General features: G+C 35.2%; 1 protein-coding gene across 1 annotated transcript in view; it reads left to right on the forward strand.

Annotated features, from left to right (window-relative positions):
• Positions 1–24,539, forward strand: part of LOC114330692 (homeobox protein Hox-A4-like) — a 582,744-nt gene that overhangs the window by 69,496 nt on the left and 488,709 nt on the right. The window contains exon 2 of the mRNA XM_050641443.1: positions 20,103–20,368. Coding sequence (XP_050497400.1) covers positions 20,103–20,368 — 266 coding nt within the window. The remainder of the gene's footprint in view (positions 1–20,102; positions 20,369–24,539) is intronic.

The raw sequence follows: 24,539 nt of genomic DNA on the forward strand, positions 1-24,539 counted from the left end.
GGACACTGTTTCAAAATAAAATTGGTCATATCTCTTAAAACATAACATTATTTTCTCAAGATTTGATAATAATAAGTTTGAGTCAACATCCGGTATAACTAGAAGGGGTAGGAGACTCGTAAATATTTTAGAATAATTGGGCACATCCAAAAAACCCATATAGGTACTAATATAAATTTTCAGATATAAATTATTTTTAACGACCTTCTTCTTATGGTGCCGCATCTATAGTGCGTTAACGAATTATCAGACATCTGTCAGACATCAGACATATGTCTTTTGCAGCATGGAAAAGCTCTCCAGTGTTATTTATACCTGCCCAGTTCTTTATATTTCCTAGCCACGACATTTGTTTGCGACCTACTCTTCTCTTACCCTTTATCTTTCCTTGGATGATTAGTTGAGGGATTGCTTATTTTTCCTCTCTTAGGATATGGCTCAGGTATCCAATTTTTTGTAACTTGATCAAGTTGAACCTCTCTCAGCATTTAGTATTCTTAAGACTTCCTCGTTTCTCACCCTATCTGTTCATGGTATGCGGAACATTCTTCGCAAGATTCACATTTCGACGCCTCCAACTTATTCGTGGAAGGTATTTTCAACGTCCATGTCTCCATACCGTATAACAATATGGACCATACATAGCACTTAACCATATGTAACGGAGATTGAAGGAAAGATTGCGGTTACAAAGTAGCGGTTTAAATTTAATACAAATACACCATTAGACCATCGTTAGTGAACTTAAATGTACTTGCTAATAACCCATCAACAAAACAGTGGATATGATTAGATAACATATGAAACATTTAAAGGTTATGTTGTGGTTTTTTATTTCATTATCACATAGTATGTCCCTAAGCCGTTAGGATGCTTGCACTTCCGCTTTTCTTGACAATGACGTTAGCGATATTTGGAGTTGTTTTTTATGAATGAGGCGATATCAATTACCACTTACTACAACACTTTTTAGCAAGAGCAAGAGGTAACCAGCAGATTAGCACAGACAAGAACATGTATTAAACAAATGAACGGGGAACGAGAGACAGATTACCAGAAATACACAGAAGAGAATATAACACCTTGGTACGTTGTGTAATGACTTATGGAGCAGTCAATTAGTTAATAAACAAACGAAACAGTTCCAAAATTACAACAACTGAAATGGAGTTCATGAGAAGAATCTGAAGAGTGACAAGAATATATCGCATTAAGGTACGTATAGATATACGCGCACTTCGCGCCGTGTGTACGTCGCGCGTGCGTCGCCGACAGAAGTTGGATAGTGGTGCGCCGTGTGCGTGCCGTTTGTGCCATTTATTCCATGTACTTGAAAACACGTACTAATCTAAGGAATGCACAGCGCCACAAAGTGCGCGGCTAGCATATCTATACGTACCTTTAGAAATGAGGAGATAAAACAAAGAATGGCAGTAGCACAAGATATACTCAGCTACATCGAAGAAAAACGTTAAATTTGGTATGGACATGTGAGAAGAGCAGATCGTACAAGGTGGATATCAAAGATTTCGGATTGGAGCCCAATAGGAAAGAGAAGAAGAGGTAGGCCCCGAAGATCATGGAGGCATGAAGTGGACGAGACCATGGAAAGACGAGACCTTAGAGATGGAGAATGGCAAAACAGAAAGGACTGGAGACGTTGCGTTGGCTGCAAAAAGGAAGGCGGCGACAGCTGTAAAAATCCATATATAGATTGGTCGCATTCAGGAGACGAAAAAGTGATGGAGCGATTACAGTTTTGAGTTTCGTCTTGTGAACGCTCCGCTTCCCTAAATTCGTGACAGCCTATCTCTTTCTGTTATATGTGAGGTTATATACTTGCTTCTGCACAATAAATTGTTTTTTACTTCATAATAATGGTCAAAGACCATGGATTGTTTATTGTCTACGCTATTTTCCAGTTGATAATTAGTACTTGACGCCATCTTTCAACAAGTCTATTGATAAATTCTCAAAAGTAGCATACGTTGGATGGAGGTAGTGGAATGAAAATGAGCTCACTGTCATGGCTACCTTTCCATAACAGGTTCCGCAAGTAGCGCCACATTCAGAGAACAAATTCCTAACAGTTGCGGAACCGCTCCGTCATTTTTTCGTCGCCTGAATGCGACAATAGATACAACACTTTTATTTGGTTATAAACTAGGAAGAATTTCTATAAAGCCCGCTTTTTAATCCTTGTAATTCGTAATTCATATCATGTCAACAGTTGTACTGTTTAAATTCATTTTTGTAGTTGTATTAAATGTCTGCTTACCTGTTGTGACCAAGATAACTAAACGTAGTAAAAATCAATGTATACTGATATCTTATTAACCGCAAAATGTATACCGCGTCCTGTTTTGCGTTTGCACATTATCAAAATAATAATGATACAATCGTTACAATTACCGAAAACTTTTATTATATGTATAAGATTGATTAATCTTGTGAAATAAAAACAAACAAATAACTAACTTTTTTCCAACATCATTACTAACTTCGGAACTACACTAACAAATATCGAAAATCAAAAAATGCCCCACCTCTTTGCTTTTGTTTTTGAACGACGGACAACGCGAATTAAACCAACCAAAAACGTTAGTATCAATTGATAACTGTGTATATGAGGGAGAGAAAGAGAGATAGAGAGAGAGAAAAAGCATTTGAATGCGAAATGTATTTACAATTACTTGAAGACGTGATTAATTCTGCCTTGAACGATGTTATTGAAAATGATCAACAATATGGAAAATAATTTGATTGTTCAACAGGGCGGTGCTTCTCCTCATTATGCTTCACTTGTTCGTCAATATTTAGATTAAGATTTTCTACGATATTGAATTGGGAGGAGAGGCACCATCGAATGGCTTTCTGAGTCATCAGATTTGTCTCCTCTTGATTTTTTATGAGATAAAAAATAGCTGCGAATATTTGAAAGAAGGTATTGAGGACCATGCAGGGGGAAACAGACCTTACCAGGCTGAATTCTCGAATAGCGTTTGATAAGATTTCAAATATCATTAAAATTTTCAAAATAAACCACTTAAGATGCGGATCAATGGTAGTGACCTTGTTAAAGTAATTATGCTAAAAAAAGCAGGTTGAGCAATTGAGGCAGTCGACGTGAGAAGGGCACATAGGCTCATGTTCCCTTTTTAGTCAGAATGGCTATTTAGGTCCGCCATGTTTCCCCTTTACAATGGGGTAACTTTTATGTATTTATCTTTAACCTTTAACTACACGCGCTGGCGTATTTTGTACGCCAGATATAAGAATTCTACTGCAAATATATTTAAGAATTTAATTTTTGACCTTGTTTATCTACCTAACCTATCACTGGAATGTGCTTTACAATTGGTTTTAGTTTCATTATAATCGGCGTTCTGGGAAGATCGTAATTCACATTTGAGTATTTGTTGTTTCCGGTGGTAGACAATATACGCCACGATTATAGTCATATAAGTAGTAATATAAGTACATCTTTCAATTGTTTTTAAGCTATTATATCACAAAATATATTTTTCTTTATAAACAATACTGTTTCTTATGTAAAAAATCACATTTCAAAAAAAATTGTATTAAGTAGTAATTTTATTTATCATGGAATCAGATTTCAGTTATAAATCCCAATTGGCTTACTGAGAAGGAACTCCAAGTATTCGCTGATGCCGAATAAGGTTTATAACAAACAACTAAGGGCATTAAACAAAAATAAACAAATCCGCTGTTTTTAAGTGTATTCTTGTGGCGTATAAAGTACGCCACGCGTGTAGTTATATTATAACTTGATGCGCGGGTAGTTAAAGGTTAAAAGTAAGGTTGGTAGAACTGTTTGAATATTAGTGTGCGTGCATTCTGTTTTTTCACCAATGTGATTGTTTATACATATGGTTTGTACGTGTATTTTGTATTTGAGTGAGGTTAACGTAACGGTATTGTTACTGTCTTGCGAGTTTTCTTGTTTTCACCCATTTTGAAAAAAACATGAAAACGCTGAATTATCCACGCCCGGCTATACGTACGTAAACACAACTCCTACGTCATTATACCAGGTAGAATGACAAATGAGGTGTCGAATGAAAGTTTATAACCCAAAGATGATATTAAAAGTGAGAAACTTGAACACGGCCTTCTGTTTTTAGAGTTGTAACCGGTTTTAAAGTCGCCGAAATGGTTAAAGGGATCTATTATTTGACGCGCATTAGCAAGACGAGATCATCATCATCATCATCTTGGTGCTACAGCCCTTAGAGGGCCTCGACCTTCTCAAGCTTTCTACGCCATTCTGTTCTGTCCCTTGCTTGCATTTTCCAGTTGCCGACTCCGATCTTCTCGGCATCTTGTGTTACCCCGTCCATCCACCTCAACTTTGGTCTACCCCGTCTTCTCATTCCCACGGGTTGAGCTGTTAGAATCTTTTTTATCATGTTCGATTCAGGGGACCGGGCTACATGTCCTGCCCACTGCAGGCGGTTTCACTTAATTATGCTGGTAATATCTTTTCTACCAAACGTATGCTGGTAGATATTCTGCAGTTCAAAGTTATATCTACGCCTCCATATTCCGTTCTCACAGACCGCTCCGAATATCTAGCGTAGCACCTTTCTTTCAAAAATCGATAGAGCGGATTCATCTGTTTTAGTTAGCGTCCATGCCTCTGATCCATATGTGAGACCGGGGACTATCAATGTTCTATACAGCCTTATACGAGTTTTTGAGACAGACATTTGTTAGCTAAGTATGTACTTTGCTAGACCATGATAACACCTGTTTGCAATTATTATTCGCCTTTTTATTTCCCCTGATGTGTTATTATTGGGGATAACCGATATCCCTAGATATATGACTTCTTTGACCGGTTCGAAGTTTTGGTCATTGATGATTAGATCTGCGTCAACATTTCCAGCTCTTGTGTTTGTGTTAGTCGCCGTGAATTTGGTTTTATCTTGATTCATATGTAACCCCATTCGTTCTGCTGCTGTTACTAGCCCGGTTAGGATTTCCGCAGTTCTCGCCGTGGTTCTTGTTATAATGTCCACGTGGTCTGCATATGCTATAATTTGGACTGATCTATTAAATATTGTTCCCCTGCTATAAAAATTAGCGTCTCGTACGACTTTTTCTAAGGCTTCTCCTGCCTTAATTAACCCCCTATGTCTTTCAAATGGGGTTGACGAGTCGTTTTGAATTTTTACTGCTGATAGCATCTCCGCCATTGTCACTTTGTTCAAACATATGAGTTTTTTTTGGAATTCATAACTCATTCATAGCTCTGTAAAGACTTGGTCTTAAGACACTGTCATATGCCGCTTTAAAATCGATAATGATATGGTACATATGTATGTTAAACTCTTGCGCTTTTTCGAGGATCTGTCGTAGCAAGACGAGAACAAATATATAATTTCGGTTTCATGCCTGCCTGTCCGGGAATATAACTCCTCCGTTATTAAAACAGATAGAATGACAAGTGACGTGTCGAATTAAAGCTTATAACCCAAAGATGATATTAAAGATGAGAAATTTGACCTCGGATTTCTGATTGTAGAGTTGCAATTGGAAGTACTGTTTTAAAGTGGCTGAAATAGTACAAGTGTACAAGTAATATATTATTCTACGAGTCTTAGCAAGACCAAAATTGCCACAAAAGTACGTTGGTATAAAGTATGATCGTAGCAGTGGCGTTTCATGTTCCCATAGTTATGAACCAGAAGAAAGTTAAAAAAACTCTTATAGACTAAGAGCCGCTATAAAAAAACTTTATTTTTTCTACAACCACTATTCAAAGTGCACTTTTCTGCACGGTTTTATGTTAGCAAACTTGATATTTTCTCACAGTATAAGATATTTGACATTAGTGTGCAGAAAAGTGACGTTTCTGTGCCGCAAAGTGACGTTTCTGTGCCGCAAAGTTCTTTTCTGCACAGTTGACTACCGTACCTCATTCTGAGTAACGTTATATTCTGTTTACATCCGTGGTCTACCGCATTCTGAGTAACGTTATATTCTGTTTACATCCGTGGTTAAACTTTAGACAAATATATAACCTATAAGACAATTATTATATTTAACTATAGCATAGAAACTAAATTATGGATGTTACAACTGTTTTATTTTACAATTTTATTCTTATTAAACATTTTATAATTATCAAATAACCAATAAGGATTTAGCAACCTGTGCAAGAGACGTCGAATGAAGTAGGTTTTGTGTAAATCCGTGACTGCATAAATATAATGTCAATAATGTGTAATAATTGTTTAAATTTAAACAAATTAAGGCAGTGCATTAATTTTTTAACTGATTTCTGTGCAATTTATTTAGGTATAAGGAATTTAAATTGATTAGTAGGTATTAATTAAATACAGTTTAAAATTTATCACATAGGTACCTATTATAATTAATCGTCGTTTGGAAATTGTGATTTTTATTTTTAGGAAAAACTGTGCTTGTAGAAAAAGTATAGTGTGAAACACGTGCAGAAAGGTAATTTCTCACTCGTTTGAATTGCGGCACTCGCTTGCGCTCGTACCGCAACTTTTCAAACTCGTGAGAAATTAGTACCTTTCTGCACTTGTTGCACAATATACTATTTCGATTTTATTTTTTTTTTGGTGGGATGCAATCAATTTTAAAATTTCAAAAAATTCGCGCGCATAGTTAAGGCTTTTATAAAACACATATATTTTTTAAAGACGTGTAGGTTAAGTGTACATAACCTAAAAAAAATTATTTTTTTTTTTTTTGGAAAAAAGTATATAACTTTTTTTTGGGGATAGCTGCAGATCTAATTTTTTCTTAGTCTTGTGTATTTTATCAAACACTATATTTCCAATTTTTTTCAGATTTTTCTGTAACCTTCAAAAATAAAAAAAAAATGTTTTTTAAGGGAGTTTTGGGGGGTTTGAACGTTTTTGGGCGTTTGACTCAGTTACTTCAAGTTACATATAACCTATAAAAACGAAATTTATTTGATGTATTATGAAGTCTATAAAATAGGGAAAATCCCCAAAAGCCCCCAAAAAACAGTTTTTAAGATTTTTAAAGGGGGTGAGCCTTACGAAAAAATCTGAAAAACATTAGAAATATAGTGTTTAATAAAACACACAAGATTAAGAAAAAATTAGACCTGCAGCTATTCCCCAAAAAAAAGTTATACGCTTTTTGAAAAAAAAAATTTTTTTTCTTTTATTTTTTTGAGTTTATGTACACTCTATCTACGGGTCTATAAAAAATAGACTTGTTTTATAAAAGCCTCAGCTATGCGTGTCAATTTTTTGAAATTTTAAAATTGATTGCATCCCACAAAAAAAATAAAAACGAAAAATGAAGTTTTTGATCATGGGGGCAGGGGGAAGGAGGTGGTGGGTTAAAATTACGCTGAATCTTATGTGTTAATCAGATAGCACTTAAAAAATAGAAAAAATTTAATTCTGTTAGTAAGGGAGGGTAACTTTTAATTTATTTATCCCGTTCATAAGTGGAAAGTTTGATGCGCCACTGTCGACGCATGTGCCACTGAAAAGTGACGGCACAGTGTTGAAACGTTTTCTTTTAGGTTCTACTATTTAAGTTATAGGGTCCCATCGTGCCTAAAATGATTAAGAAATTTCACCTATAGCGGATCTTAGTCTATTAATTAAATATGCTGTAAACTTTATTAAATATGAAATGTTGAATGGATAGTTTAATAATGTACTAAAATTGTAGATATTATGTATTCCGATGGGTGAGTTGCCGAAATTTAATTAAAAATGAATATAATAAAACGAACGGTAATTTTATTGTTGTAACGAAAATGTGTTTCGTTTAGGTCTCTCGGACGAAAGGGTGGATGTTAGCGACGACCAGACTCGATGCGTTTGCCTGCCGAGTTGTTACTGAAGAAAAAAACCACAAACGATAATATGTTTGTGTTCCTCTGACCAGCTGTCAAATAAATCACTAGGTCTGGCGTACACTTTTGCAGTTTTAAGAAAAACAATTTCAACTGCATTAAGTGAGTTGTTGACACAATAATTGTCTGATAAAGTACTTAATTAATGAGGGTGCAGCTTGTTGCACCGCACAGACGAAAAACAGATGTGACAGGGTAAAGCCATGTCTCTTAACATTTGTATTTAAATGTGCATTTCAAATGACTAAGTTGTTTCGCTTTTGAGAAAAAATATTAAAATTAAAATTAGCGAAAATAGTAATTAAAGCGTATCGCTATATATTTAATGTATTAAAAAAGTTTTTAATTCTATAATGCTTCTTGTTCTTCACAAGTAAATTAATTTCAATCAAAGATCCCTGTTCTAACTAAAAAGGGGTTATGATAACAGCTTTTTGTATTTCCTTATTTTTAAACATAAGCTTCATTTTTATTGATTTCATACTTATAAAGTGGCTTTCTAAAATAATATTTTGAATGTATAGTAAGCATTCTCAATTTTTACAACAAATTAGTATCTATAGCAACAAGTTAAAATTTCAAGTGGTTTTTCTCAAAACTCACTTTTGTCGTATGTGCCCTTCTCACGTAGACCGCCTCAATTGAGCAATGTATATAAAATAACTGAAAACTACAATTTTTGAAATCTTGTTTTATTGTTTATTAAATCGTCGCGCCATTTAAAACATTTTAAAAGCGTTCTAAATTGGCTGATAAAGCCCCTGGGTATATTTGGGTTGTAGTCGGTCCTGTACAAAGGGAGAGGAATCCTATAAAAGCTATTGTCAACACTAATTCATTTTCTTTCGAGGATAAAAATAAACGCTGTTTGTTAAACAGACATAATGACTTAACGAGTTAACGAGTTGATATTTCTGTGGAGTGTTAATATACTACGATTAAGAGAGCATCTCTCTTAATAGTGGCAATATAATTCCCGATAGCACTTCGGAAGACACAACTTCAAAAACAGTTAACGAAAATATTTTTCCCGGAGTTGGGTGGTCTGTACAACGTAAACATTTGTTTTTTAATCCTTTCTCGATGTTATTGATTGTATAATATATACATATACTCACGGACAAAAATATTACATAATGCATGTGAAATGAATTTATTTCTGCTGTTATCTTTAGCCCCCCAGTATCCTATAGGAATAGAATTTCTTTTCCGAATGCGATGTTTTAAAGTGTCATAGAATAAAATAGAAATATGCTTTATTGTCACTGAAAATTATACAACTTTATGGACAAAGCTTAACATAGAGTCACGAAAAAGATATACATAACAATAACAAATACAATTTTATAAAATTAGATAAATCGTCAATAAAAAAAAATATAAACAAGTTAAAAAAGTGAAGTAAAAAAACAAACACCAATATATTGCAAAATTACTATAAATTGCAAAATTGAACATACAACATAATATAATAAAACACAAACAAAGGAACTAATAAGTTTAAGCTGCTGTATGTGACACCCAAATATAGATAAATACACTTTAGTTACTTGTACATTACTGTGATTTCTTAGTTAGTCATTAAGAAACTCTTCTACTGAATAATATGGTCTTTTAGATAAATGAGCTTTTGTCATTTTACGGAACTTGAGAAAGGATGTTGCAGATTTGAGTTGTAAAGGGAGATGGTTGTATAGTTTTTTTTTGCGGAATATAGTATAGATTTCTTTACTAACTCAAAAGACGGGATCGGTAAATAGACATCAAAAGTTGAATTTCTGGTGGAGTAGTCATGATGAGGCGTTGCTGGAAAGACATGCATCTGTTTACGAATTAAGCAAACAGTTTCTAAAATATACAAAGATGGAAGGGTTAAAATTTCGTGATCTTTAAAGTAACTTCTGCAATGGGTTGTTCTTCTGAGGCCAAACAGATATCTTATTGCTCTTTTTTGTAATTTGAAAATAACATCAAATTGGGCAGCTGTACTAGACCCCCAAAAAGAAAGACCATATCGAAGATGAGACTCGAATAAAGAAAAATATGTTATTTTAGAAGACGCTAAATTGAGTTCCTTCGAAACATTTCTTATGGCATAGCAGGCTGAGGCGAGTTTCTTACTTAACAAATCGATATGAAGGGACCATTTGAGGTTGCTGTCTAAAAGAATACCAAGAAATTTTACAGAATCAACGGTAGAGATCTGGCTGCTATTCACAAACAGGGGTTGAAGAGCACCTTTATATGATAATGCTACCGTTTTATCCACGTTAAAGGAGAGTAAATTAGAGTCAGACCAGGTTTTTATCGTAAGAAGATCAGAAGTTATAGTTGCATGAAGAGTTGCAATAGTTGAGTTGCTCCAAGTGATACTGGTATCATCAGCAAAAAGAAAAATTTTTCCATCGATTTTTAAATTAGTGATGTCATTTATAAAGATAAGGAAAAGTAGAGGACCCAATACTGAACCTTGTGGTACTCCACATACAATGTTTTTGAGACTAGAGTCAGTATCATTTGCTCTAACCAGTTGTTTCCTATTATCTAAGTAAGATTTGAACCAATTCAAAGAAATACCTCGAATTCCATAGAAATTAAGTTTTTTAATCAAAATGTTGTGATTTACACAATCAAAAGCTTTGGAATAGTCACAGAAAACAGTGGCAGTATAAAGATTATTGTTTAGTGCTTGGTAAACCTCGTGAAGTACAGAAAACATGGCATCAGTTGTACATTTATTAGTTAAGAAGCCGAACTGATTTTGTGATAAAATATTGTTATCAAAGAGAAAGGACATAAGTCGGGTTTTTATAAGCCTCTCAATAATTTTGGAGACTACCGGTAGTAGGGCAATAGGTCTATAATTGCAGGCATTCGATTTTTCGCCACCTTTATGAAGAGGAATAATAATGGCTGTCTTTAGGCACTCTGGAAATTTACCGTTTTCAAAGGAATCATTAATTAGTGACACGAGGAGTTCTAACACATTATCTGTGAGATTTCAGAAGATTTTTATGGATAGTCCATCAGTACTACAAGATGATTTGCTTTTGATACTATTGATCGTTTGGATCAATTCAGATTTATAGATTGGTCTTATAAAGAATGAATTCGAGACAATTTCTGAATTAGGGAGATAGGAAATGGGATCTTGTTGAGACTGAATAGTTGATATATTTTTACTCACGTTAATGAAGTATTCGTTTAGATTTTCAGGGTTTGGAAGGGCAAATGTTTGAGCTGCGTGGGTTTTATTTCGAAGATCGTTTATTATGGACCAAGTTTCTTTTGCAACACTTTTGGAGCTTCCCAGACGATTTTGATAGTAGGCTTTTTTAGCTGATTTGATGAGTTTTATGTATGTGACTCTGTAATTGGTGATATATTGAGTGACAGAGACGTTGGTAGTAAATTTCTTGATATAAAGTAGTGAACGCATATTTTTTGCTGATATGCGGATACCTTTGGTAGTCCAGGGTTTGCGACGTTTTGGCTTAATCGTAATTAAAGAAAATGCCTTATTGAAGATACAGACAAGCTTCTCCAAAAAATCACTGAAATTATAGTCCACGTCCGTAGAAGGAAAATGCCAGTCAGAAGTTAAACATAAATTTTGGAATTTATGAAAATTCCGAGCGGAAAAAATCCGAGTCATATAAATGCTATAATCAGATTTAAATCTGATGTGGACTATATTCTGGCCAATATAATTTTTAAATTGAATCTCATCAAGGTTAGTGCATACAAGACCACGTCCACCGTGGCTCTACAGGTCATTGCGGGCGCCCCCCCCCCCATTCACCTCCTTGCCAAGGAGAGAGTATACATGTACGAAAACCGACACGGCCTCTTGCCAGAGGTAAGGGCAACGGCTCGTCAACGGCTGTTGACGGAGTGGCAGGCAGAATGGGAGGCGGAAAACACCAAGGCCCAATGGACCAAAAAACTGATTTCAAATGTGGAGTCATGGTACACCTGTAAGTTCAAGAGGACGAACTATTTCTTCACGCAATTCCTGACCGGGCACGGGTCCTTCCGGGCATTCACCCACAGAATCGGGAAGTCCGAGGATGATCTGTGCCGGGCCTGCTCGGTGAGGGAGGACGCAGAGCACTGTGTCTTTCGGTGCGGCGTTTTCGCTCGCGAGCAGGCCAGGCTGCGCGGTAGGTTCGGGCACGACATTAACGCCGGAAATATTTTACAACGCGCCATGGTAAGTAGGGCGGATTTTGAATATCTCATTGACACAGTAACGGGAATGCTAAAGCAAGAAACCCATTATGAACGGCCAGCACGGCACAGCCCGGCACGGCACAGCACAGGCCGGCCCGTCCAAAAACCCATTTGTAACGGCCAGCGCGGCACGGCACCGGAAAAATGATCATTTGCCATAAATGATAATGTATTTTTATTAATAAAATATATACAGAGAGGGGCTAAATTATCGAATAAATTCATTTTCTCTAAAATGGACGGCTTTGGAAGAAAATACCAAAACAGGTCGATTTTTACTTTTAAATTACAATTTTTTGGCATATACAGTGGAACCTCGATTATCCGTCACCTCTGTTAACCGTCAGGGTCCATTAAGTTATATATTGTATACACAAGTAAAAATTGAGTCATCAATTCATTTTGTTTGAGCATTGCGATAAGCCAAACGAAATTCATTGAAATGTACACGTGCAGTTATGCCATCACCGCATTTTTTTATGTAAATAATTTTTGTTCTTATTCAGGGCTCTGGATTAAATTTCAATTTAAATAGGTAATGATAAATGATACCATACTTTTAGAGTTCTATTTTTAGAATCGCAAGCCGAAAATAAAAATGTACATCACACAAATTATTAGTTAATATCTGTGTGTCACCATAACAGTATGATTTTTATTTCTTTAATGTTCTGTTAACCGTCTTCTCGATTATCTGTCATACCCTTGGTCCGGTGCCCTGACGGATAGTCGAGGTTCCACTGTATTTCATACTAGAGACCAGGGTTACCAGACCTAGGGAATTTTCCCTAAACCTAGGGAATTTTGAGCCAGCTTAGGGAAAAAGGGAATTTTATTCAATTCTATGAAAAATCTAGGGAATTCTTAATATTTGTGAGACGATTTTAAAAAATATGTTTGATTTTATAAGCTTTATAAAATTGCACATATATTATCTACATGAAAATCGTTTTATTCGCGAATTAGGGTAATCCCAGCGATGCGTCAAAGTTTAGAAGTGAAGAAAATATGACAGATATCGATTTTTACGATTATCGATTATTCCTTATTTGTTATCAAGGGCAAACAAACATCAATAAGGTTATGTTATAAATCTATAATTAATCAGAGTTTCTGATTTCTGGGTTGTAGGATTAAATTATTATCCATAATATATAAAATCCACGAAGAGGTTTCTCTGGGAGTGGGTTCTACCATTAACCATAAAAATATTAGGTACTAGATTATTAGATAACCATAAATGTTCGATTTTTGATTTGGTGTGTCGCTTGTCAACAATAATAGATTCGAATCGATCAGTGTTTCGATCATTTTAAATTTTGACCATTTCGGACATTTTACAGTTTGGGAGTACAATGCTAGAAGTGTACAATATTTTCCGTACAATGCTAGGATTGTCCAATTTCGGGCTTTGCTCGTAACATATACAAAAAAAGTACTGGGTCTACCCGAGGAGGACATCCTGAAATTACCCAGAGGCAGTACGCCTGCGCATAGGGCTTTTCATTTACAGTCATTTGTTTCGAGCTTCTGTCATGTGTCACATAATATTAATATATCTACGTCGTACGTTATTGGCATATCCCAATAATACAAACCAAAGACGTATGACGTAGATATATTAATATTTTGTAACACATGACAGAAGCTCGAAACAAATGACAATCGATGAAAAGCCCTATTAGCTGTTCAGATGGATAAAGTTTACCTTATCCAATACCCAGTTTTGTAATGCGCATGCGTATATTGAAAATATATAGGGAATTCTAGGGTAAAAATGATTGTCAAGTTGTTAGGGAAATCTAGGGAAATTTTGACAAAAATTCTAGGGAATTAAAAAAAATCATCTGGCAACCCTGCTAGAGACGTCATTCATCTGAGCTTAATGATGTAATCGATGATTTTTTTAAATGGGAATAGGGGTTGTGTGGCATCTCATTTGAAAGGGTGTTCAATCCTCTATTCAGTAATATAAACAATAATATCATTATTTATACAGGGTGGCCAAAACAATAATTTTTAAATTACATTAATTGACGCAAAAAGAAGAATGTATGTAATTTATTTAACTCAAAATACATTGTACTGCTGTCAGTAAATAGAAAAAGATGTTTATTTCACAAATAAACATTTCGTTTCACTTAAATTAAATCACAAACAGCCTCCCACCTACCTCTTGACAGTTTGAACATTTAATTTAAGCGAAAAGCAATGTTTTTTTGCCAAATAAACATTTTTTTTTATTTTCTGACATCATTAGAAAGTATTTTGAGTTAAATAAATTGCATACATTCTTCTTTTTTCGTCAATTAATTTAATTAAAAAAGTATTTTTTGGCCACAAATGAGATGCCACACGACACATATTCCCATTTAAAATAATCATAGATTACGTCATCACGCTCAGATGGATAACGTCACTAGTATGAAATATATGCCAAAAAATTGTAATTTAAAAATAAAAATCGACGTGTTTCGGGATTTTTCTCCAAAGCCGTCCATTTTAGAGAAAATGAATTTATTCCATAATTTAGCCCATCTCTAAATAGGAGAAAAATGTTATGTATTGTTTTAATTTTATTTTAGAAACGCATCATGTCATCTATGATATATTTTAAAAACTATCGTAAAATAAAAGTTTTTAAAAGACATAAACTACACAATTTTAATGAATATGCATCATGTTAAAAAAACGAATTCATGGTTAAAAGATAATGTACGTACCTGTCCATTGATCAAAATGTTCGGATATTTGTACCCATGCATTGTCCTTTTTCTTGCTATCGTGATAACCTGGGTCCGATGCATCATACAAAAATGGGTATTCTCTGACACTCTCAATTAAAAGTTCGTCCATATTATTTCAAAAGAAACAACGCGCTTTCAATTAAAAAATCAACAATATAATATTTTATAACAATTATGACACACTAGCGCCGACTGGCCGTTCGACTCCAACGGATTTTATTCTACTCGGAGAATTTCGGCCGTTCCGTTTGCGTGCTGGTCTGTGCCGGGCCGGGCTGGCTGCTCATAATGGGTTACGTTGCATTTAAAACTATACAAATGAATTTGGACTGTCCTGTGCCGTGCCGGGCTGTGCCGTGCTGGCTGTTCATAATGGGTTTCTTGCTTAAAACAGAAAGCTGTCCTCGAAAGACAGGAACAGCAGAACGGGTAAAAAAAGGGAAAAAAAAAAAGAAAATTTAAAAAAAAAATATAAAAAAATTTAAAAAAAATAATAAAAATAAAAAAAAAAAAAAAAATTCTAAATAATTTCATAATTTTTGACAAAGGTAAGTATGATACATACAGGTAGATAACGCCCCTGTGCACAGGGCTTAGGTAAACCCAGTGAAAAAAAAAAAAAAAAAAGGCGACCCTTACATCATCAAGGGACGCCTTCTCAACTGTTCTTTTTGATCTCTTCCTGCAAGGGTACCGATCCCAATAGGATTAGAGAGAGCTGCAGGAAGACACCACCTCTCCCCCGCCGCGCTTAGGTAGGGGGAAGAGAAAACATGAATTCAACCGCCTACTCACCAGAGTAGGTTAGATCTTGTTTCCCCATCTCCTACCGCTTTCAGGTGGGGGTATGGCAACGAATTTTCTGACATCTTCATTCACAGGCAGCTTGGGATATCCCCATGTATCGCTCTCTACAGAGCCCGTCCAGGGATATCCCGGGTCGAAGAAGGGGTGGTTTTAGTTGGTAGGCGGCTGGTTATGGGGGGCACGCGGGATGCATGGACCACACGTGGTTTGCGCATCCTAGCGTGTTCTCCTCTCCTGTCGAGTCCAACAGTACTAGGGACATCTTCCCTAGTCAGCTATGAGCGTTACCCTCGGTCAAAAAAAAAAAAAAAAAAAGGTATTCACTGTTCTAGCGACATGAAGACGTGCATTCGCACATATGTAATATCCAATGTGGCTTGCTTGCAAATGGCAAAACATAATCTTCTAAAATGTTTTCAATGTACCTACATGTCAGTTGGTATTCGCCTAATCACCTCCACGTGTTCGGTATGTCCATTCAAAGCAATACCGCTCCGCAGCACTATGCTGCCACCACCAAAGCTAATTCTCTGTAAGAGGTTCCAACTGAACCAACTCTTCTGTGGACGAAGTTTTGTCAATCCTGCTTCCATATGATGAACGGTATGCCAGATGTAACCTCATACAGAGTGTTAATTTTGGTGGTGATGGCATAGTGCTATGGAGTGGTATTTCTTGGAAAGGAGATACCGAACTTATGAAGGTGATTGGGTGAATGACAGCTGATATGTACATTAAAAACATTTTACAAGATCATATTTTGCCATTTGCCAGCCATATCGGATAACAAATTCGTGTTAATGCACCATAACGGAGGTCTCTATGTCGCTAGAATAGTGAATACTTACTTATCTTGATGAGATTCAATTTAAAAATTATATTGGCCACCATATAGCCCATATCAAATTGAAATCCGATTACTTATAACATTTATATATGATACATTAAAAATGTATAAACATTTTCAATTTCGTTGCAACCCGAAAATGCAGCATCCCTATATTCTAGTTCAATCAGAGAGTGTAAGAAGAGTCAATACCGGTTTCGGGGCTTTTTTGCCCTTCATCAGTAGACACATATCCTCTTCTCTCTGATTGAACATGGATACTTTGACGCGGGCCGGATTGTAACGAACGAAATGACAGGGATCTCATAGCGACATCTGTTAAGAAACAAACTAAGTTTTTAATTTACTAATACATAAACCGACATTGTCGGTTTATGTATAAGTAGATTAAGAACTTAATTTGTTGATTTATAAAATATGATACTTTAAAACATCGCATTTGGAAAAGAAATACTATTCCTGTGACACTGGGGACAGCACAAAAAATTTCATTTCACACACGTTAATTTCAAAATATGCAATATTTTTCCGTGAATGTGTATACATATTATTATATACAGCGTGTCTATGTTTCAATATGCAATTACATCCTTCTAATTGAAATATTGTGAAATATAAAGGTACTACACTCATGAGCAAAATTCATATTTTTTGACACATCTTCTTCTTATTCTTCTTCTTCTTCTTCTTCTTCTTTAAGAATTAGAAATTCTTTAGAAATGAATAAAAGTTGATATATCATGGTTGTATCTTAGATTTTAGACCATGCTAAGCTGTTTATGAAGAACTTTTTATCGTGAAATGAATAATAAAAGAGTTATTATATTTTGTAATAAATAAAAACGATGTTGGGTATTCATAAATTTGAGAAAAATTAGAAGCATGTAGTTGCATATTTGATCTTGATTTTTAATTCCAAACAACTTTTCATAATAAGAATGTTCGATATTCAGAGATATAAAGGTACTTTACCCTTGAACGAAATAGTGAAAGTGGCTTAGAACAAAAACTGGAACAGTGGACACGAGCTCTGGAGGAAAAAGGTTTAAAACTTAGTAGGACAAAGACAGAGTATTTGGAATGTTCACTTAAAGATGGAGTTACTACAAATAAAATGGTATTTTTGGATGGTGAACTGATTGTAAAAAGCAATAGTTTTAAGTACCTGGGATCGGTATTACAGACTAATGGAGAAATAGATGGAGATGCATGCAGTAGAAATAGGGCTGGATGGATGAAGTGGAAGGAAGCGAGTGGTGTGTTGTGTGACAGAAAAGTTCCAATAAAGCTGAAAGGAAAATTCTATAAAACAGCCATAAGACCGGCTATGATGTACGGAATTGAATATTGGGCAGTGAAAAAGAAAGAGGAACAACGAATGCATGTGGCGGAGATGAGAATGCTTAGATGGATGAGTGGAGTGACAAGAAAGGATAAAATTAAAAATGAGTAAATTAGGGGAAGTCTAGGTGTGGCACCAATTGATGCCAAAATGAGAGAGCATAGGTTGAGATGGTTTGGTCATGTTCAACGTCGAGACGTTAATCATCCAATACGAAGAGTAGCTGAAGTGCAGATTCCTGGAAGGAGTAGGAGAGGAAGACCAAAGAAGACGTGGGTGGAGACGATTAGGCAGGCATGTTGGTAAAGGGGATTAATATTAATATGACCCAGGATTGCAATTGTGTGGAGAAATGCAATTAGGGAAGCCGACCCCGCATAGGGATAAGGCAAAGAGAATGATGATGATGATGATGACCCTTGAACGAAATTTATTTTTTTTACATAGTTCGTATAATATCTATTGATAAAATTTGATATCTGATGATCGAATCTTAGGTTTTAGAGCATGCTGAACTTTTTGGGAAGAATACTTTTTTTCCGTAAAGTTAATAATAAAAAATTTTCCCATATGTTTCCAACTTAAGTAGACACGCTGTATATACCAAAGTTTCTTAGACTTAGGTTGATAAAAAAGATTGTCTATGATGTTATAACATTTTATTGATATTTTGTCCGACGTTTCGGCAGGAAATCCATGTCTTTTTCAAGAATTGTCTAAAAAACATGTATTGAGAGATACAATACAATTTAAAAGAGAATCAACTTAGCGAAAGGCCACACGGGCGATAATTTACGGCGCCGTAAGAGCAGTGAACCTGACGAGGCATTGGTTGACTAACTCCTATTTCATCTACAACAATGCCTCGTCAGGTTTACTGCTCTTACGGCGCCGTAAATTATCGCCCGTGTGGCCTTTCGCTTACCGTGGGACCCATTTTCGCGCTTCATTTTACTTCTCTTACAGCGCCGTAAATTATCGCCCGTGTGGCTTTTCGCTTACCAAGCAATCGTAAATTTAGTTGTGAAAGTGAAACGTACAAAAGATGACCCCTTTGGAATACAAATTGACCTGTTTTATCATTTTCTCAACATCCAATGAATATATACTGGGTGGTGAATCGTGGGCCATAGGAAACTCAATGGATAATTCTAAATTATTGAATTCCTGCTTTCCTAACTATTTTACATCAAAAGTCATATGAAACTATTTGTAGAGAATTTAAATCTCTATTAAAAACGAATGTTAGATTTGTTTTACAAATTAAGCACATTCCAAAAATTTACAAAAATGTAATACATTTGCCAGAGTATTATTATTATCATACGAATAAGCTGAATTTTGCTGAGAATATCAATTTTGGGATTCCAAATAGATGCAAAAAATTGCCCCCTGGATTGCTCCTAAAACCCTCATATAAATCGTAAAAAATTGCAAAAATCGCGCATTTCTATTTATTTAACAGCTGCAAAGAAACTGAATTCATTTGCGACAAACAAAAAATGGATACGAAAGCTGCTCTTTTCAAATTTATAACGCATTTTGATTTTTATCGATAGGACACTCTGATCAAAAGATATCGAATTTTTACCGTCGAGTTGATACACATTTTATTTAAAAAATTGATTTCGAGTGCGTAAATGTGTATCAACTCGACGGTAAAAATTCGATATCTTTTTATTGGAGTGTCCGATCGACAAAAAACATAATGCGTTTTAAAGGTAAAAAGGGCAATTTTCGTATCCAGTTTTTGCATCTTGTCGCAAATGAAGTCAGTTTTTATACAGCTGTTAAATAAATAAAAATTGTCCGATTTTTGCCATGTGGAGTGGCAAGGAGTGGCAAACTTATTTGCATCGTTTTGAGGTACCAAAATTGATGTTCTCAGTAAAATTAAGCTTATTTGTAAGATTTTTAGGGGTCAAATCACTCACGATTTGATTAATAATACTCTGGCAAATGTATTACCTATATTTTTGCACAATTTTGGAATGAGGTTAATTCGTAGAAGAAATGTAACATTTGTTTTTAATACAGATTTCAGTTCGCTACAAATAGTTTCTCATGACTTTAGATGTAAAATAATTAGGGAAGCAGAAATTCAACAATTTAGAATTTCCCATTGATTTTCCTATGACCCGTTTGACGATTCACCACCCAGTATTGTCAAATATCAGGGTGGAGTCTTTTGAGTGGTCAACCCTGTATAATCAATATGTATTATTTCAGACTCTACAAAAAAGAGGAAAAAGACTATGAAAGAGACTGTTGAAACGAAACCAGCTCCAGAACCTACTCCACCGGTAGCGCAGCCAAAACTAGAAGTAGACGCAACTCCGGAAGATATAGACAGTAAAAATAAGAAGAAAAAAGCTCGGACCACCTTCACAGGAAGACAAATTTTCGAATTGGAGAAGCAGTTCGAAGTGAAAAAGTATCTTAGTAGCAGTGAACGGACTGAGATGGCCAAATTACTCAACGTTACCGAAACACAGGTAAGTGTAAAAGCTCTATTCTGTAGAAAGGTTTGTTTTCTATTTTCTCCACAATCTATAAATAATTATAATCGTATTTTTTATGGATCACTCTTTTGCACCCGTAATTCCACGGGATCCATTGCAAGGCAACATTCATGAACAATGTTGTTTTTTAGTTTAGTCAGACACGAAGCTGTCACTGAACCTCTAAAAATCATAAGGACAAGCTGAATTTTGGTGAGAATGTCAGTTTTGGAACCCCAAAAAGATACAAAAAAGTTTGCAACTCCTACAGTTTCAAAAATTATGCATCACCTAAGATTATGCTCATTTTCATAGTTGTTGATTTTTTCATAAACAAATTAACACATTCCGCTATTTTTTTATTATTTTAGATTTTTCTTTCGTCTTTACACACTTGGACAAAGGTTTACTCAAACTTCTTTTTAGTACTTATGTCGGGTAAAAGAAAAGAAATATTTTTTTTCATGTTAATTTTGAGACACCTTGTAGGGAGGACAAGGTACAAGTGTGAATATACATCGAAATCGTATGGTAGTCTTATGTTTTGTGAACATTTTGTTTTTTGAATGTCCCTGATATCTTTATAAACAGAGAAAATAGACAGTTTTATTCTTTAACATGTGTTTTAATTGAAACAAAAGTTTGAGACACCCTGTAGGAAGATAATGGTACAAAGGTGCGAAGGTGGGTATAAATCGAAATTATGTTGTAGTCTCATCTTTTTTGAATATTTTATGTTTTTAGTTTTTCTGGTATCTTTAATAACAAAGAAACTAAACGGTTTTACTCTTTAATATGTGTTTTAACTGACGAAATGCGATATGCGAGGAGGCCATAATATCTTATCATACACTCAAATCAAATTATTTCGTATATATAGTGCGAAAGGAACAAAGTGTTCAAAGAGAAAAAAGATATGTGCAATGTACCTCTCGCTATTTAAAGAGCCTCCACGTAGACACCAAATTCATACTTACTCTTAAGGAAATTCCACCCCAAAACATCACAGAGCCTCCATTAAACAATCTCGTTTCTATTATGTTGCGCTGTGTATACCGCTCACTTGGTCGACAAATAACTCTTAAGGTGTCGACCAGAATTGTAAACGTTATGGGCCTTTCTGTTTTTAAAGTTTTGTTAACTGTGTGTTTATTGTTAATTTAGTTTTGTCTCACTTAAAACAAGTCATGTTAAAAAATAAAACCGTCTATTTTCTTTGTTTCTAAATATATCAGGGACAATACAAAAAAAATTCACACAACATAAGACTACAATACGATTTCGATGGATACCCATATTTATACCTTGTGCTCCCTACAAGGTGTCTCAAACTTAACATAAGAAAAACATTTCTGTTCTTCCACCCGGTATAAGTTCAAAAAAGAAGTTTAAGTAAACTTTTGCCCAATTGTGTAAATACCAAAGAAAATGTAAAATAATAAAAAAATAGCGGAATCTGTCAATCTATTCACGAAAAAATCAATTATGAAAATGAGCGTAATTTTAGGCGATGCATAACTTTTTAAACTATGTGTATTTCAAATATTTAATGTAGCTGTAATAAAATTTGTATTAACTCTACAGTAAAAATTCGATATCTTTTGATCACAGCCTCCTAGGGACATAAATCAATTGAATTTTAAAGGTGAAGAGTGCAACCTCCGTATGTAATTTTTGCATTTTGTCGCAAATGAAGTCAGTTTCTATAAAGTTGTTAAATAAATAAACGTTGCGCGATTTTTGTTATGTTTTAGGATTCTAATAAAATGATCACTTCTAAAAGGATCACTTCCATTGATAGGTCACTTTGGAATTTCGATTTTGAATTTTGGCAACAAATATGAGGCATTTGGAATATGCCTAAAAAATGCCGAATTTAAACTTTCACATTACATCCGAAACACTTACCACTGCTTATTTTTGATTGCACAAGTACGTTTTTCAAAACTACACAACCTAATCTTCAAATTCCATCCAATGTCCTCTTCGTGAAAGCATTTCCCGTGGCGTCAGCTCGATTGGATGAAATTTGAAGCTAAAGTTATGTAGTCTTGAAAAACCTTCTTGTGCAATCGAAGAGAAGCAGTGTTACATGATTTAGATCGTTTGTAACGCCGCGTCCTCACTGGTAAAAATTTGCGACGAACCAACTGTTCGTCGCAAATATTTGCGTGCTCGAGGTAAATTGTGCTAATGTGAACGTGTTCGACGCATAAATCGGACGCAAGAATTTTCGACGCACACGCTCCATCGGTTGTCGGTTTTCCAGCGAAGATCAAATGATTTATCCTTACTGGTGAAAATTTGCGACGCAAAAATTAATGCGACTTAAATTAAATCGTGTGGTAATAATTATGTGCACATATGATTGTATAGAAATTTCAAGGTTTTTTGACAAATTTCGAGGATTTTGTTCAAAGGACCCGCACAAACCTTATGGAAAATAGGTCCCAGTGGATTTCGTTCATACTTTTTTCGAAATACTCTTTGCAGCATCCTGATAAAAAGTTCTCATGGGCACAACTCAATCATATGAAGGATTTTCAAGATATAGAGGTCCAAACTCGGAAAATTATAAGATTTACGGGGTATTCCAATTCCTTGAGTTACTGGTTATTTGGCAACATGTATAAGTTTGGATCAAGGAAAAGTACTAGTAGTCTAGGAATGGCGACCATTACTTTGACCTTGACCTTCAACGGACGTCATCTTCTAGAGTTTCGAGGGTTTTCGGCATTCAATTGATATAAACAGATTACTTATGGGTTTTTGGGATCGCTAAACACGAATAAGCCATCAAAATTGTCCTCCGGATGACGTGGTTGCCAGGGCCTCTGCAATGGACGTCATCTTCTAGAGTTTCGATGGTTTTCGGCATTTAATTGATGCAAATGAATTACTGGAGGGGTTTTTGAGGTCGTTATACACGAATATGCCACCAGAACCGACTCCCGGAGCACCTGATTTCCAAGGTCAATGAAAGGGGCTCCTGGAGTTTCGAGGGTCTTTGGTACTACATTAATGTAAACGGATTAGTTATAGGTTTTTGGGGTTCCACCTTTTAATACTTGCATTAAAAAAACATACAATCTCTTAACTATTTCGTAAAAACCAACTCCTGTACACCAGCAACGGCATCATTCAACACTAGGTTCAGATTATGGGATGCACATGACGATAGGAAACTGTTTTTTCAATGTCAGTTATGCGCCTTTGTATACCTGAATACACACCACTGATAACGCTTGCCCCATCATAAACCCTTTCATCTGCAGTTGTGTACGGAAAGATGCTTTGATTGTATAAATTTTAAAATTTCATTTACAGGACCTTCTGCACTTTGGTCTAATATGCGAATAAATCCCAAAAAACTTTCAATAACTTCTGCTGCTTTGGAAGGTAAATTATTTTCATCGCAAGTTAGTTTTACATAACGGAAAACAAAACTAAGCTGATCGTGTTTTGAAATATATTGAGTGGTATCAAGAATTATTGAAAAACAAATTTTTTAAATTAAATTAATTTGTTTTCAGTTCCTTGAGCCAGCAAATTTATAACTACGTTTTGTATTTGGTGGCTCAGGTAATTTGTTTAAGTTGTTTTTATCGATTAATTTAACTAAAACAGGATCATATTTAGCTAGTTAAAGATCCACCGACAAAAAATTACCTTTTTGGGATTTACTTTCATCTAAACTACCAACATGCCCACGAAACGCTAAATTGCACCTTGCACCCGGAAAGAGTAAGAGAAGAGTTACGTCAATTACCCGCTTCATTACTTTCTTCCAAATTCCCTATTTCGATGCTTATTAGGAAAATATGTTTTAGTCCCCAATTTAAAGAAAGCAGAAGTATTAAGATTGAAGGCTTTAAGGGGCCCCTTCTAACGTCGGGCTCCCCCGCCTTGCGGGCCCTGCGGGCGTGTCAGCTACGCCACTGTTCAGTAGCATGATTCGATTATTCCTGTATAGTTACTATATCCATTGGGTCTCCTTTTTTGAATATCGTTATTATATGACCCTTTCTTTCTCCACTTCATTGGCAAATTTTCTGCTTCCCATTCATTTTTTTAGTTTATTAATCCGATTCATCAATTCTTAACCTCCATTTTTGTTTAATTCATTGTTAATTTTATGCGGTCCTGCTGGTTTTCTTTCGTTTCT

Source organism: Diabrotica virgifera, chromosome 10, assembly GCF_917563875.1.
Source record: "Diabrotica virgifera virgifera chromosome 10, PGI_DIABVI_V3a".
Taxonomy (NCBI): Eukaryota; Metazoa; Arthropoda; class Insecta; order Coleoptera; family Chrysomelidae; genus Diabrotica; species Diabrotica virgifera.